At 35.2% G+C, this 18,193-nt stretch overlaps 1 protein-coding gene across 2 annotated transcripts in view; it reads right to left on the bottom strand.

Moving 5' to 3' along the window:
• SLC9A3 (solute carrier family 9 member A3) overlaps window positions 1–18,193 on the bottom strand; it is a 62,903-nt gene that overhangs the window by 32,321 nt on the left and 12,389 nt on the right. For both annotated transcript variants that reach the window (XM_085220051.1, XM_085220052.1), the window contains exon 2: window positions 4,573–4,875. In XM_085220051.1, coding sequence (XP_085076177.1) covers window positions 4,573–4,875 — 303 coding nt within the window. The remainder of the gene's footprint in view (window positions 1–4,572; window positions 4,876–18,193) is intronic.

The raw sequence follows: 18,193 nt of genomic DNA, 5'->3' as shown, positions 1-18,193 counted from the left end.
AAGATTCTGGTGACAAAGGAATACAGTATTTATTTATTTCATTAGTTTTTATCTTGTATTACTTATTAAGTTTACTTTGCTCACCTATGGAAACAGAAATATGTGCAAACAGAATGAGGTATGCACTATCATTTTAAAAGTAACAGCAAAGGGAAAACTACTAAGATGGCTCTGCATAATTTCCTAAAGATCTTGCAAAATTTACCTTCTTCATGCAATCAAGAGGGGGATCCCAGTCCTTTTTATCTGAGGAACAGATTTTTTGCAAGAGTAGAGAACAGGAAAAATCCCTCTGTGCTCATTAGTGGATGGAAGAGAAAAGGTTTATCAAGAGGAGAAAAAGATTATATGAGGAAGAACAAAGAAGGAATATGTTCAGAATTCATTCATGAGAACACAGTACAGAGGTTCATGACAAAAATTAATAGATAGTTGTATCAGGCATGATTTATAAAAGTGAGGGAGAGATTGACCTGAATAAGTTAGTTACAAGAAGTCAGAAAATAAACGGACAGAAGCCCTACCCAAGAGATCAATATTGCTTGTAAGGCACTTCTATTGCAACATGGCCACTCCCTTAGCAGGAACACTTTTTTAAATCCAGCGTATTTAGTGTTTAAAAAGTAACTGAGAGAAAAACTATATTCCAAATATTTGTTACAAAATACATAGGCATATTTACTCAAGAGAAGGACACTTAAATGGGAAGGCACAGAAAGGAGTAGACAATACTCTGTGGTATGCAATAAAAGCCAATGCTCTGAGGAAGGTGGAGAAAAACATATGCTCTCAAGGGCCTTGGTAAGGCCCTGAAAACTGAAGCTCATAATTTGCATAAAATATATATATATAACTACTATTTAAAAAACAAAACAAAACAAAACAAAGATAGATTTGTTCACTTTTGGACATATGGGACAGTGAATGAGGACTCAGTCTTTCCACTTTTCATGTGAAAGGAAGGTCAAGTCAGTGAGATGGAGACTGTGCCAAATTTTTGAGAACAACCTTGAACTTAAATTTAAGTAATGATTCCATGTAATGATGTCCATCTCTGCCAAGCTTAAAGAAAGACAAGCTCAATGACAATAATTACCAGATATCAGGGTACAATAAGCCTTTAAAATAACTTGGCACACTGAGATTTCTTATTTGTTTTTATATGTTACCAATTATAATCACTGGTACATTCTTTGAAGAGTTGCAAAGCTATTAAGCAAATATTTATGGAAAGGTTAGGACACATCCATAATTCCTACAACTTCATGTCAAGAGGCATGGGGTTGCTAGATCAGACTTCTAGTTAGACAAACAGATATTTCAAAGGGATACAAGATCATTGCTTCCTCCAGATCACTGGAATCTGGAGTCACTAAATGACAGCAGTAACACTTCAGCAAGGTAAGTTTGCTGGGCCCAAATTAAGACTCCCACACATACTCAACATATTGCCACAGTGACTTGCACAGGGAAAAAAATGTCTAAGTGTTAAGCACAACCACAATTACACAGTGCTATAGCACTCATGCCTGTGTTGGTTTTACAGCAGATTGTGAAGAGTTCAGTGCAGTCAGCCAGAAGATTCATTAAATTCTTCTTCCTATGGATGCTGGTTAATAGGTAAAGTGCTGAAATTATTTCACTTCTAAGGAAAGATTTCTTTGTTATTATCACCTTGTCTCTTTCCATTCTGTAAATTATAGTACCTATAAGAACACCAAATGCAATCAAAGAGCTTCCAGAATTTTTATTTATGTAGGAAATCTATGTAATTCAACTTGGATTAACTGCTTCCATATTGATGATCAGTGTGAAGTAAATGATTACAGGATGATTCCATGGTAAAGCTGAAAGAATTTTTTTTCTATACATCTGTACATTAGTGGATACACATTCCTACATACTAATTATAATACTTCAGGCAGTATTCATTCCAATTATAGAAAGAGTAGAATAGAAACAAAAATACGTTTTAGCAACTCAACAAGAGGGTACTATGAACTCTCCAAAAAACTGAGTAGCTCAGCACTTCTCTGTCTTCAGCAAACAAGTAAAAACAGCAAAGCTTTTCACAAAGTCTGGTGCTCAGATCTTGATGACATCTTGGAGGTCAACACAGTGAATTTAGTGGATGAGTAGTATGCGTCATGTAGATAATTTGAAGTCTCATTTAGTTTTGACAGAGAATGACATAGTTTAAATTAGGGACAGGCTTCTCTGGCCTACTCCGTGACTCAAATTAGAGCTCTAGTAGGTTATAGTATGTCTTGTTGCTAAAACAGGTTGTGACAGTTACCAATTACGCACTTTCTAAACATTGAAATTTATGAGGCATGTCAGTTAATAGTCTGCCTTGGTGAACGTCTTCCACATTTAACTTATAGAGCTTTATCTGTGGCTGCAGAGCGGGATGATTCTCTGTTCTACTAAAAGTTCAGAGTTTCAGTATCAGAACTAGTTCTAGAACCAGAACTGGTAGCACTAATATTAGTACTTCTTCTGGTGTAGTTTTGGTTTTGCCACTGAAAGATCTGCATAGTGATGAAGCAACACATAATCACATAACAATGAAACAAAATATGCCGCTATCAACACAGCTTATACAATTAATCCAGAACTGTGTAATGATTTGGATGAAAGCATGGAGGTAAATGGGCTTTTCAATTCAAACAACACATTCAAGAAAACATTTCACATGTCATACAGAGGTCAGTGTTTTTCTCTTCATGATTTTTATATATTTTTTTAATTAGTAATTATCATTCATTCTATTTTCTGAAAGAGGATGTTAATAAAAATAGGTTGACAGTATTTTTTAAATTGTTCCATAAAATTACCAAAACAAAAAACAGTTTGGATGTTAAAAGAAAGAAATTCTTGTCCAATCTGTCGCAGTATCAAGCAACACTGTGTGGAAAATTATGCCAGTATTTAATACTATACTGTTTGTTTAATGTTGATGCTTATCTTTACAATACATGAAGATGCTATATTTACATAAAAAGTCTTTTCCATTTCCCATTGTTAACATTTCTATTCACCAAAGCCTGTATTTAACAAGTATGAGACTGTCAGTACAAAATATTGTGCCTATAGACTGAAAGAACATCTTACCTACACATAGTTGTCAGTAGTGTCTATAGTCATCTTTGTAACTTCTTGTTACTTACAAAACATGATTTATCTCAAAGTCAGGTAAGTATCTAAAACGTAAGGTATCTCTATCGTGCATGTTGATATAAATACTTACGGTAACCACTGAAAGATGAATTTCGCTATGAACAAATTTGTAGTCAAGTTGTTCCATACATGGATTTTCATATAAAGATAAGGAATTCAGCTACAGGTTTCACTTAGAATGTGTGTAATAGGTATCATAATGGTGTCCTCAAAGAAGCCAGCTTCAGATTCTCCTACTCCCTGTGCTGGGTGCTGGGGTAGTATTAGAGACTAAAAAGTGGGATAAAATTCTACTATGTTATCTTCTATAATAATCTGCTAATATCTTCTTTCTTCAAGACAAAATATTTTTCTCTGAAACATCTGCAAACTCAAATGTTTGAGGCATTCTTATAGCTGGACTGAAAAAGAAGTCAACGATAAATTACCCTGAGTGTGTTTTTGCACTACTTTTTCAAAGAGCAGACTCATGACTGGTTGTTGAGCCTATTCTACAACAAAACACACCTTGACATCTCAGGGCCACTCACTCCATCCAGGATCTCAGCACAGGTTGCAAAGAACAGATGGGCAAAATGCACAGGTAAAGCAGCATTATATTTATACTGCTCTCAATAGCATTCAACAGTGCTCTTTAACTACCTTCTGGAACTCACCAACCTAAGGGAATTCTGTCCTAGAAGGGTGCTTCAGCTTCAGTGCAGATAACAAAAAAAGCATAAATAGCATTCCTATTTCAAAACACAAGCAAAGCACAATCAGTGCTAATTATTGCTGTCTAGGTGGCAGTACACAGCTTATATGCATGTCACACCTGCGTGAGGAGAAAGAGTTGTTCAATGTCTCTCCTAGCATCTCCATGCCCTTGTATACCATAGTAAAGTTAAGATAAAATCCATCTTACATGTGCGACTTGGCTCTGTAAGTCTTTACTCAAAATTTTTAGCATCAGAATACAAAATACAGATGTAATGAATACATACCCACTCAGCAAACATTACTTCCTTGATATTAGACCTGATGGAAGAGAGACATTTCCTTTCAATGTTAACTTTTAAATTTTCTACCACAGTAGGAAGAAACAAACCCTTCAGAATGTATTTTTTTGTCCGGATGACCACAAGCAGGATGAATCCTCAGCTTGATCCTGAGAATGTATGCAGACATTTAGAGCATGGAAATATGAGAGGCACAGATACAAGTCCCTTTTGATCATAATTCAGAGATGAGTTCCGAGATTATTCTGAAATTTGGAAAATATTATTACAAGTTGCTCCAGTTAAAATTTGACTTTTCTGCTGAAAAGTGCTGTTAAATTGCAATATATACCCTATTCTAACAGCTGGCATCCACTAACTTTCACAACTGTACCTTTTAACAGACCAAACTTACCCATTATTCCTGTCCGATAGACACCATAGAGAGATAAACCAGTTGTGGCTGCATTCCATACGGTCCCAATGACAGCATACAAAAGGATGGAACCAAGATTTCCAAAGAATAACCTATTTGGCATAAAATATCCAGCATCCAGAACAATGGGAGGCAGCAGATAGAAAAAAAACACCTCCGGTGTAAGGGTAAAAGAGGCAATGTGATCTGCTGCCCATACAATGCCACCAAGGAAGACACCAAGAACAATCAGTAGAGCACTCTCTGGAACCACCCGAGTGACTTTGTGGGACAAGTGGAAAACTGCAATGAAAAAAAGGAAAACAGTGTATGAGAACTGGAAAGAAATTCACCAAAAGTTGCTAGCTGGTAATTTTGAAACAAATTTCTTGCTTTCCTTGCTGTTAGAACCCCCACAGCGTGCATGTAATCCATGGGACACAACCTGTGTCAGAACTCAAAACCCATCTTTTTGAAAAACAAAATAAAAACATTGATTTTCAGATTTTATCCGGAAGGAATATTTTATTCATATTTAACCTTGTATGAAACCAGTATTCCACATTTTTTTCTTTCTCAGACTACCTTCTCTTTGAAAGATCTGCCTAGGGAAAGAAGGCGTTCTTTGCAAAAGAGTTCAGTGCAAGAATGAAAAGAAATAGAAAAACGCTGGAAATATATTCCTTTGTGGTTTAATTCTATATCTAAAAATATGCATTTAAGATCCCAATATTTGTCATTAGAAGTAGTCAGTGCACTAGCAGATATGTTGAAGGATGGAAAGAGAAGTAAGCCAAAAGAATAATTAGTTTTAAGTCAACTCTTTTTTAAATTATGAAGAATGTTATATGAAAATGTAGCCTGCAACAGGAACAGAATGGAGCTGACAAAATGGGAGATCACTTTGGGGCCCTTACCTCAAGATATTCCTAACAAGAATTTCAGTCATAAAACATTCCAACTTTCTAAAAGCATAGCAGAAGAATCTTCCCTATGACTATGCAGAGGTCTTAGACCAGGTTAACTCACCCTCAAAGTCTCCCATTTAAGTATTTGCCCTGGTCAAACATTTACAAGTTACCTTTTGAAGTAATTTTAGGGCCCCATTTTTGAAATATCTGTCTTTCTCCTGGCTACATCTACACAGATAGCATTAGAAGCATAGCTCATCACTATAGTGGAAGCAGAAAAAGATCCTTGCAGTTGTATGACAACTGATCAGAAGAGAAAACATTGTGGGAAAAATGAGAGCAGCCTGCCTACATCAGCATTCCCACCACAATGAGCACAAATGTATGTTTTCCTAAGTGTCTGTAGACGAGATTTGAGAACTAAGCCATTTTAGAAGATATCTTGAGAATGGGATTAAAAAAACAGCAATCACACATAAAAGCAAACAGCACTCAGTGATGTTGGCTAACCTATGCTAGTTCACTTTATCATTTGGGTCTTGCAATCAATCGCTACATAATACTCCACAGAAACAAATTTTGTGGTTTTCACAGTTTTCCCTCTTAATAATAAAATCCCTTAAATTTTGTCTTAGTTTAAAAAAGAAAAAAACAAAAACAAAAACAAAAAAACAATATTCCATGTGTAAAAATTGTGGCTTTTAACTTTGTTAAAGTCTTTACTATTGGCTATTCTTTATTCCTTGAATTTCCAGTTAGTGAATTATCAACTAATTTATCACCTCATGGAGTAGGGATTATCTCCTCATCCCTGAAAATGAATGGTACTGAGCTAGCGTTACTATAGTCTGTTTATCCAACTCCTATTTTAATAGATGAACTGTAACTAAAAGAAGTTAAAACTTTAAAATAAAATGGTAAATACATTTCAAAACAAGATATTGAAAAAATACCAGACGTGTTTCAGCTAAAAATTCTTATTCCGTAGAGTTCTGACTTTTACCATCAAAAACTAGTTTCTCCCACTGAGTGCTGAAAACTCAACTAGATTTAGCTTATAACACTGTCACGTTCTCCTAGAAGCTGTTCCCATGAATTCAGCTACAGCGACACCCACATCACTCCGTGTTCCCTTTAACATTGATCAGCTGATGGTATGTACAATATTTGAATAGTAATATTTAGAATCATTAGCAGAATCAAGGTGTCTGTAAGCCTGGAAAAGCCTTCCTTTGTGAAAGGAAGATACCACAACTGATGCAACTAAATGAAATAACTTCAGACTAGTATGCAACTGGAATTTTGAGTTCATATTTTCACTTAAATTCTTTTTCAAGGTACATGCATAAATTATACTTAATAAAGATTGTGTAATGTAGTTATAGTATATATAGATTATATATATATAATATAGTTATAGTATATATTGATAAACATTAATTCAAATTCATTCCCTAATATTTTTTAAACATGCATTGTTAAGAGATTATGTCCCTAACATGCTCTGAGTGTGTTGATAGCCTTGGAGAGATCCAGAAATAGCCCTACAAAGTTGTGTACACAAGATAAAGTAAGTAGAAGAACTGGAAGTTTTAATTACATAGGTTGCTCCAAAAGTAATGCCTCTTATTTATTTCCATGGAAACTATAACAAGTTCAAAGAGCAGAATAATACTATTTGATAAAGCAAATTTTCAGCTACAAATCGGTATTTTTCAGCATAGTCATCATTGTTAGCCATGCATTTTTGCCATGGTAAACTAAAGCATGGCATGCTCACAAAAATCTGCATGACTATCTGGAGTATGGTATTTCTTTCACATCATTGTTGTCAATGCAGAAAAGTACCACCCACTGCCTCATTCTGCTTTCATCCATTATTTGTTCTCCACAAACATTCAGCAAGCATTCATATATGCCAGTGGTGCAATTATTTTCACATGGAAGAATTCAATTATGCACCTTCACTTCATATGAACTTCCATGTCAGATGCCAATTTGTCAGACTGACCCTCTACTGCCATCTGTCACACAGCAACAAAATATAACAGAATATTGGCAGTAAGGCTCAACCTCTACTGCCTTAAAACCAACATCTGTGTCTGAAATTATGAGCCAACATAATAAAATAGGAGGCATTATTTTCGGAGCAGACCCTCATACATTTGTATGCCTATCTTGAATAGATATTTCACCTGACTGAGAAGTAAAACATTATTCAGAAATTATGGACAAGGAATTTAGCATGAGCCTACTGTTGTGAAAGAAATCCCAAGCATCAGTAAGGACAGCAAGCAGTGCAGCGCATATAAATTACTCTGTGAGCGACCCAAAGGTAAAATTTAGACTGTTTTCACTGCTGTCAACTCCAAAAAGTAAGTGAATGCCTATTAATGAGGCAAGAGAAAGAGCAAAGAAATACTAATAAGCAGAATATTTAAAGAAATTTTTTGCCTTTCATTTGCCATTTCATGCTAAACCTGGCTTGACAGCGGATTAAACTGCACTGTGGATAAATTGAACTTAAATTCAAGCATCACTGAAGTAGAAGCTTCCTACAACGTTGAGAAACAATTGCACAGCATAAACTTCCTGGAAAAAAAAAATCAACCAAAAAAAAAAACAAAAAACAAAAAAAAACAACAAAAAAAACCCTGACACTTCTTCCTTTAAGATTCATGAAAAGGAACTGTAGCATTTGAAATATCTCACAAGGAAGACAAAACAAATTAACAGATTATTATTTGATAGCTGAGTCCAGTTTCTTTTGAATCCAGTAAAACAATAAACTTTAAGTAAGTTTCCCACACTTTAAGAATACAGTAATTTAGATTAAATCCTGCAGTGGAATTTACAACATTCAGTGAACAGTCTGCTAGTCTTGAAAGTGTCCTGAAACTGCTTTAAAGGAAGCTATTTGACAGATCAGCCTTTTTCTCATTCACTAAGTAAAACGACTGGTTTCTAAATAAAAAAGGAAAGTAAAGTAACAAGAATAAAAAATAAGAGTAAAAAACAAGATGTCACGTACAATTCATGTTCAAATCATTTAATTTTGTAGATCCACAAACAAAAAAAAATTGAAGTAGATTTTTCTTGATTTCTTTCCAAATTCTCTCTAACAGAATTTGTTATTTTTAATGAATTTTAGATATCAAGAGAAACACTTCAGTGACTGGATTCCAGAATTTTTGGCTTTGTTTCCAGCTGAAATGAATGTTTCATGACAGTTTCCTCCTTCTGAATATACAATGTTTTAAAATTAAAAAGCTGGAAATATCTGTTTAATATTCTGTTAAATTCCTGAATTTATACACCAACTCCAACACTTCCTTAAGAAACTGATGACATTTTCATTAACTTTATTAGTCTAAAGCCAAGAGCTTGTAAATATTGAGAAAAATTCTGATAGTGTTAGAGTCACTGCCAAACACAAAAGCTACAGCATGTAAACAATATGCAGTAGGTCATTCAAAAAAAATCAAGAGCTGTTTTATAATGATGCTATTAATTACCTGCTGAAATGTTTAGTTGTTCTTTTATTTGTTTGTTTGTTTGTTTTAATACATCTTCAAATAAAATCCAAGGAATCAAAAAATAATTTAAATTATTTTTTCAGCCTTTTGGCTTCCATAGTTTGCATGAGAGTGCAGAAATCAATTTGCAAACATTTCTTAGTTCCTTCTACCACTATTAACAGTTTGGTTTACATCAGCTGTATTTTTGCTAGTAGGTCAAGTACACACTGCTAATATGCTATTAGTGTGTTTTTCAGTTGTGAGTTTTTATTTTCATATACACAGATCAAATCATCATATGATATCAAGTCACAGGTGACTCTAATTTCAGATCCAAAACTTGATTCTCTCTAACTTCTGAGAAGCCTTGCCACTGACCAAAAGTAAAAGCAAAACACTGCAACTTTTGTACATTTGCTTTACAGATATGCTATCCATAGTATCTTCCTGCCAGCTCTCTTGCTTATGCAGCCTGCACAGAGGATCTAGGAATTTCAGTTATGATCATAAGAACTGGAAGAACTATTTGATCACATATCAAAACCGTCCATTATCACAACACCACACTTGATGATCCTCATTTCAGAGATTTTTGCTCCTGCTAAACCTCTGTGAAGGTACATCATCAGCCTTCACCTTTTTCTATAAGAATATTCATAGCAATTTTATACCCATTTGCCTGTGTGAAAATTATTTCAATTTTCTTAAACAGTTCTTTAACTGTGATTTTAAATCCTTAATTTCTTGTTATATAGCCACAAAGAAAAACGTATCTCTTTCTGTTGCTTGTCTTTTACTGTTACAGTAAGCTGTTTATTTTCAGTCTCCAGTTGAGCTCTCTCTGTCTATTTCAATCTGAGTTCAAAAGTCATCAGAAGTATAGACTGCATTCTGCATCAGTTACCACAGGAGCAACATGTCCAACACCATTAATAATTTCCAGTCACAGGTATAATCTATAGTTCAGCTACACCCTGGCTTCATTATCCCATTGGTGACTCACAGTCAACCTGTGTACAGTTTGTGTGCATTCATACATACACATGCCCCTCTCTTCTTGTTCACAACTTCACGTAGAAATTCTTGTTACTGTTCCCTGAGTGAAATTTCTCTTAGTATTTTAGCTTTTTTTTCTTCATTTTCTCTTGTTCTTCAGATGGCATAATTATTTTAGTTCAATAATGACATCTACAGTACATGACGCTTATGGAAATTACATCGGAAACCTGCAGTAGGATACTTACTTTTTTGTGCAGTGGAAATTAAAACAAACAAACAAAAACCTGCATAAGACTTGTATAAAAAATGAATTTAAATTACATTACAAATAATCTCCTTACAGTTTCTTTTGTTACCTTGTCCTACCTTTGATTGCCTAGTAACAAATATATCCTAAATATCATGTATTTAGGTCTAAATCAAGAAAAAAATCTTTCATTGTGTTCTAAAAGGGTTCATTTCAAAGAAACTCAAAGCACTAAAAAGCACAAAGCACAAGGAACTGCTTTTCTCATCTGTCCAGGAAATGTCTGAGCAGACTCCACATGGCTGAAGCTGATCATTATAATTTGTATTTGCTTTTTTAAGCTTTATCTACATAGCACACTCAGTATTTATTTCCCGGTCATATGACCGATAGTATTTTTTATAGTTTTTCAGATTCTGTTCTGTGGATGTGTCAACAAATGTAGTCTCATGAATTGATTTAGTTGTTTTTGAATTGTTTATATACAGGAGATAGAAAACATTTAAAGAAATAGCTTTTACTAATTACTTAGTCAGAACTTAAATTATTGTATTAATGAATCAAATGCTTTTACCAAGTCTAGCAAAATTTGAAAGATTTACTGAAAAAAAACAAGAGATATTCTATCTATGAAGAAACCTGGACCAAATCTTTTATATTCATGTATCATGTAACAAGTATTATGAGTATTTTTGGTATAGGCCCTTGGATACTGTCTTAGAATCAAAGAATCAGAATGGCTTGTGTTGGAAGGGACCTCAAGATCCAACCCCCCCTGGCACAGGCAGGGAAGCCAGCTAGATCGAATCCTAGATTAGATTGTGCATGGTCCCATTCAACATAGCCTTAACCATCTTCAAGAATGGGGCATACACAACCTCTCTGGGCAGCCTGTTCCAGCACCTGACCACATGCTCAGTAAAAATCCCCTGACATCTGATCTAAATCTCCCTTCCTTAAGTTGAAAACCATTCTCCCTTGCCCTATCTGTATCAACCCTTGTAAAAAGTTTATTTCCCTCATGTTTATAAATTCCCTTTAAATATTGGAAGGCCACAGTGAGGTCTCCCCACATCCTTCTCTTTTCCAGGCTGAACAAGCTTAATACCTTCAGTCTATCTTCATAGGAGAGGTGTTCCACCCATTAGATGACCTTCATAACCCTCCATGGACCCTTCCCAAAAGCTCCATACCTTTATTTTGTTGGGTCCCCAGACTTGGACACAGTACTTCAGCTGGAGCTTTGCAAGGGTGGGATAGAGGGACCAATCATTTCCCTGTCTTAAATAAATTACTAGAACAGTAATATTAATAGTAGTCATTCTTGTTCTTGGACATATTTTTTGTAAGCAAGACACAAAGTCCTTCATATTTAACTTGTTTAGATAAACTGGTCTGAGCTTAGTTTTATCCAGCTCATGAAAGATTTCTTTATTTGTCACATATGAAACAATTACCATTTAAAAAGCGTACAGCATTTTAATGAGCTCATTAAATAGGAGATTTTGGGTCACTGTTCTCTGTAGGTGAACAATTAACAAAATACATTAGCAATTAAAAGTGCAACCAACATACAGGTCAAGGTTCCCAGCTGACAGGTCATAACATAACAAGATAGCCCCAAGTCAAATTCAAAGAAGTGTGTGAGTAAGCAACTATTATCTCTATAAGCAGTTAGAACATAATGAAGTTTAAGCAGTTGGGTACAGATTATCATAATTATGCCAAGTAGTTCTTTTTTGAAGGAACAGTCCCACTGCAGTGCAAGTGTGGTAGCACTTGGCCCTTACGGAACTGAACGACACTAAAAGATAAATGGGAACACTCAAAAATAATATTTCAAAATGAGAGCAGAGTGCACATTAGAAAAACCTTGAAGTGTAATAGAGGATATAAAACAGGGCAGCAAATTATCAGAAAAACCACTTCACTTCCTGTGCAAAGGTATAAGAATTAAGTTTTAAAGACAATCTTCTTGAACAAGATAATGCTCCTCACAGACTGAGGTCATTTTAGGTTTGCTATGACTTTTCTATGTAAGGATTCTTTTTCAGTACACAATATTCCATACTTAATATAAATATAAAGGAACATTGCTGTCTGTACAAAGCGAGGAAAAGAATCAGAAATAGTTGTGAGTAAAATCATCAAATTTTCCTGACCAGTAGGGTTGTTTTGACTCAAATCATTGCTTCAGATCAAAAATTCTGGCTGATTTTGTGTACAAATTTAAAAAGTATTTTGGGGCAAGAAACTTACCTTACTTAATATTAAAGGCATATTGAAATTCCTCCACCTTTAAAATTATTTTCACTGGCATATAGTGAATGCAATTTTTCTGGCTCTGATTTTAAAATACCAAATTATTTTCCAGCAATATGGGAAGAAGTAACTGAAATAAATTCCAGGAAATGTTGACTCATTTCATACAATGTATTTGAGAAAAATGTTTATTTATTATCTTTACTTTAACAAGATAAATGAATTAAAACAAGTCTCCATTTGAATATGTTTTGTCTTTTGCTCATACAGATAAAGAAGTTCAAAGAAGTGGATTACTAGTGATATATGGAAACAGTTATGGTATTAAGATAAATTACACAAAAAATTACCAAAGCCTGAGCGCACCACAGAATAAGTTATTTTCCTTGTTTCTGGTCCATTGTACAAGCAAAAAAAAAGAAGATAGAGAAGAGGAGAGGGACATGAGTGTTTCAGTAGACAATAGGTTGGCCATGAGCCAACAGTGTGTCCTGGTGGCCAGAAGGCTAGTTGTATCTTGGGGTGCATTATAAATTTTGTGGCCTGCAGGTTGAGGGAGGTGATCCTCCCCCTCTACTCTGCCCTGTGAGGCACGTTTAGAATACTGTGTCCAGTTCTGGGCTCCCCAGTTCAAAAAAGACAGGGATCCCCTAGAAGGAATCCAGTGGAGGACCACAAAGATGATAAAGGTCCTGGAGCATCTCCTGTATGAAGAAAAGCTGAGTAACCTGGGTCTATTCAGCCTGGGGAAAAGAAGGCTGAGGGGGGATCTGAATAATTCTTATAAATATCTAAAGAGAAGTAGGAGGCCAATGAGGCCAAGCTATTCTTGATGGTGTGCAGTGACAGGACAAAGAGCAATGGCCTGAAACTTGGACACAGGAAGTTCCGTACAAACATGCAGAAGAACTTCTTTGCGGTAAAGATGATGGAGCACAAGAACAGGTTGACCAGAGAGGTTGCGGAGTTTCCATCTGTGGAGATATTTAAGACCTGTCTGCATGCCTACCTGTGTGACCTATTGTAGGTACCTTCTTTATGAGGGGGATTGGACTTGATGGTCTCTTGAGGTCCTTCCAATCCCTCTAAATGCGTGATTCTGTGAAATAGTTTAATACTGGTGGTTGAAACTGAAAATTTACTTCTAGTGTAGGGGCTTCCTGTTCTTCTCCAGCACTTTCTGCAGGGGATGGCAAGGATTTCTTACTGGTTGCTGCCTATTAGGAGAGATAAAATTATAGCTTAAGATATAAGGGAAATAGCAATGAAGAGTGCTCCAAGTCATAGGGTAGGAAAACACTTTTTAGTAAATCTCAGTTTTTATAGATTAATTATTTTTGCTAACAAGCTTGAATCAGTTTTAAGAGAAAACACTCCCTATAGGTATAAGGTATTAAGAATGATAAATAAAATATTCCCAAAATATAAAAGAGAAAGTATTTTCCTAAGATTTTTACAGGGCCGTGGAAGTCCCTCAGTGAAGGATTTGGGATTTCAAAGCGTTGTGAGGAAAACAGAGAAAAAGTAAGTTTTCTATGAGGCTGTCAGTGAAAACATTTGTCACTCACCTATTTCTCCATATACAAATCCCTTTATGGAGCTCCACTTAATGATAGACTCCCTTGTCTAATATTAATAAGTCCTAATCAAAAAGAAGATGGTAAGGAATTGAGCAAGGAAGATGATATCTGTGAAAGATGTAAGTAAGAAATCTAATGTTACAATCCTTACACTTATTTGTTCATTGGAATGAAGAGTGCTCCAAGTCATAGGATAGGAAAACACTTTTTAGTAAATCTCAGTTTTTATAGATTGTTTTTGCTAACAAGCTTGAATCAGTTTTAAGAGAAAACACTCCCTATAGGTATTTCTGAAGTTTCTGAAAGCAACATTTTTACCAATCTATCCTGAGAGTTTCTGTCATAGGCAACAGAGAGCAGATGACAAGACATGCTTCCTTACTGGATGCATACCTACCTGCCCTTAAAAGAAGCATGCTGCCCAGAAATCCATGATTTATTTTTCTGGAGAGCAAAACTGAGATCTTTCTTTTCTCACAATTAGGTCTGAGATGCCATTATTGAATACACTTTAACATGGCGCCTTTTTTTTGTTTTGTTTTGTTTTGTTTTGTCCTTACAGTTTTTCTGATGAAGTAATATATTAACTCTCATATCTTTATTATCTCCTTTGAGAGCTGAAGAACACACTAGTAACAAGAAGAATACTAGACTAGATAGTGACCTCATACTGCATAACATGTTACATGGAAAGTAGCTTTGGTGTTTCAAAATAGGGTAGAAAGGTAATTGCATGACAATTGCTTCTTCAACTATGCATTTGCATTTTGTAGTGCATACAGAGACAATATAAGAAATCTTATCATTGCTAAGTATGCAAAAGGAATTTCCTGGTAAGATTAGCTTAATTTGTCACAGTGAAGAAAGTTAAAGAAGGGAAAAATACAACTGTCTAAAAGCTACATTTGTAATAATTCACATCTCAAATCTAGTTACTGCAAGTAGCTACGTGTTTCAAGAAGAAGGGAAGTTGGAAACAAAACTCAGACCTCTTCCTACCTAAAAAGCTCTGTTTAGCACTTCCATATGTACATAAATGCCAGGGTAGGTAAGAGAGGGAAAGAAAGAGAGAGAGGGAGAGAGAGAGAGAGAGAGAGAGAGGAAAGAAAGTTAAGGAAGAAAAATGATAAAGGAATGTCAAGCCAAATTTCAGCTGAATTTTCCACAAATATATGGGTTCTGCACTTTCTAGGCACACTAGCATCTAAGTAATTGTATGATACATGGGATATATTTTACCATTTTCTTTTCAGTCCTGGTACACCTCCTGTAGCTGTCTCTGTTTGAAAAGGATAATTGGCTCAGATGACTTCCAGAGGTCCTTTTCAACCTCAGACATTCTGTAATTAATGTTTAGTTTGTGAACAACTAAATCAGTTTCATAATTTTTACATGTCCTTTAGTCATATTCATTACTGATATGCATTTCCCAGAGTATCGGGGGAGTTATCAGGTTTCTTTCAGTCACAGATGCAGATAATGTGTTTTAGGGATTCTAGTACAAGCGCTGCTATAGTGACTATTGGTTGTATTATTACATCACTGGACAATAAACAAAAAAAAAATTATCATATGGGCAATGGGTATACAGATCAGATAATACTGATTCTACTACACGAGGCAGTAAGAGGAAAATAGAGCTACAGAACATTCATTCTTAATTTGGATAGGTCTTTCCTAGCCTAAGATCTTCAGAACACATACATAAGTTGAGTTCCCATCTACACAGGCAGATTTATCTTCGAGCCGTTTTAGTTTTTCCTTCTGAATCACAATAAGCAGCTTTTTACATCCTTATACTTTCAGACAGCAGTGGCATTTCTCAAGTGAACATGCTTTGGAAACTTCACTTTTAATAACATAAACTATGCTGTATTCCTTTGGAAAATCTGAATAATTAAGATACTTTATTGAGTGCTTCAGAGCAAAAAGCTTTAGCATTTCAGTTAGTCTTTTTCTTCTTTTACTCTTCACAGCTATTCAAGACATAAAAATGAGATATTCTACTGTTACTGAAATGGTAAAGAATATAAGGCTGCAAATAAGAGCAATGTATCATAATAGAATCATGGAATCATAGAATCTTGTTGGAAAATGCCCTAGGATCATCTTGTCCAACTGTTAACACATCATCACCATTGCCCACTAAACCATGCCCCCAAGTGCCACATCTATCCTTTTCATGAAAACCTCTAGGGATGATGACTCTACCACTTGCCTGCACAGACTGCCTCAAAGCCTTGCCGTTATTTCTGAGAAGAAATTTTCCAAATATATGCAATATGCAACCTGAACATTCCTTCATGTAAGACCATTACCTTTTGTCCTATTGCAAGTTACCTGGGAGAAGAGCCAAACACCGCTTCACAACAACTTCCTTTCAGGTAGCTGTAGAGAGCAAGAAGGTCTCCTCTGAGCCTCCTCTTCTCCAGACTAAACCACCCCAGTTCCATTACCTGCTCCTCATAAGACTTGTGCATCAGACCCTTCACCAACTTCATTGCCCTTATGCTCCAGCACCTCAGTGACTTCCCTGTAGTGACAGGTCCAAAACTGAACAAAGTACTCTTGGTGTAGCCTCACCAGTACCAAAAACAGAGACAACAAACCTCCAAGTCCTGCAGGCTACACAATTTCGGATAGCCAGGACACCATCATGTACTGATGAATTGCCGCTCTCCCTTACTAATTATAAATGTAACAGCTCTTTTTTAGATCCATATTCAAAGTGTAATAACCTTATCCTAACACTTGGTAATGTCTGGTTGTTGATTAAATTAGCATGGGTGAGGGGTAGGTGGAAGTGAATTACAAGGGCTCTATTGATGACTAATTTCAGCGCCGTAATTATCACAATGTAGAGAAAAGAAAGTGTAGTTTCTGGTCGTGGTTATTATTTCTAATGAAAGTCTTGGAAAAATGAAGAGCTTATATTTCTAAATATTATCCAGATAAAAAAGAGTAATAAAAAAAACCCCTTCTTTTCATGGATACTTCTACTTCATTAGACATATACATTTTCATAATTGCAGGGCATGAGTATCAGAATCTGTTATGGATAGAAGACAGCCACTCAAACAACTGGTTTGAGTGATCTACAATCTGCCTCGTTTTACAACATATATTTTGTTCTTTTTGAGTGGAATTATAAGAGTTTGCTGCATGATACATTATGGAAAACAGAAGCAGAAAAAATAATGTATTAAAATAGGAAAATAAAGTTTCTGCCACTGTGGATAGCTAAACCATACTTTTAAAAAACCTGTTATGTGTAATGACACAATGCAGCAACTGGCAGATATATAATTCCCCTTTTAAATGTCCAGAAAAAATAAGGGTTTATAGGACTGTTGGGAAAGGATAAGATAGTGGCTCGCCAAATTGAAGGAATACTTAGTATAGCACTGAGGAGAACAAAGTGATGCTTACTATTTACCTCACCTATAAAATGCCTTACTAGTGGGGAAAAAATCAGCCTTGCTATGCATGTTCATTTTACACCTCTAACATGCTGTATCCTCTAAGATACACCAGTCCAGAAGAGAATATGTAGAGCTACTGAATAAATCCCCCTGAAGACAGATTTAACAAGACAAGAATCTGTTTTCTTGAAGCCTTATAGAGCAAATTCTAAAATAATTTTAAATAATTCATTGATGGCAAGAGATTATAAATAATGGACATATTTATAGAATCTGTCAGTCAATACCTTATGAAGAAATTCTTTCAGTGAATGGAAAAGTAAAATTAACAGAAAATCTTTTAGACTTTAGCAAATATTTATCTTCTTTATGATAACAAAATAAATTTAAAAAGATATGAATTAATATGTAAACTTGTTATACATTCAATATAAAGCTGTTTGAATCTTCTGTGACATGTATCTTCATATAATAATTCATCTTGTAAGAAGCTATCTAAGACATGTTGTAGAAGCCACATAATCAAATAATTGCTGAATGGTTAAGATTGGAAGAGATCTCTTGATGTCATCTGGTCCAACCCCCTGCTCAAGCACAGATACCTGCCCAGAACTATGTCAGACAACTTTTGAACATCTGTCTCCAAGGATGAAAACTCCACACTTCTTTGGGCAACCTCTGC

This window comes from Meleagris gallopavo, chromosome 3, assembly GCF_905368555.1.
Source record: "Meleagris gallopavo chromosome 3, MGAL_WU_HG_1.1, whole genome shotgun sequence".
Lineage (NCBI taxonomy): Eukaryota > Metazoa > Chordata > Aves > Galliformes > Phasianidae > Meleagris > Meleagris gallopavo.
Note: the sequence above shows the minus strand (reverse complement) of the source record. Positions and strands in the feature narration are given on the sequence as shown.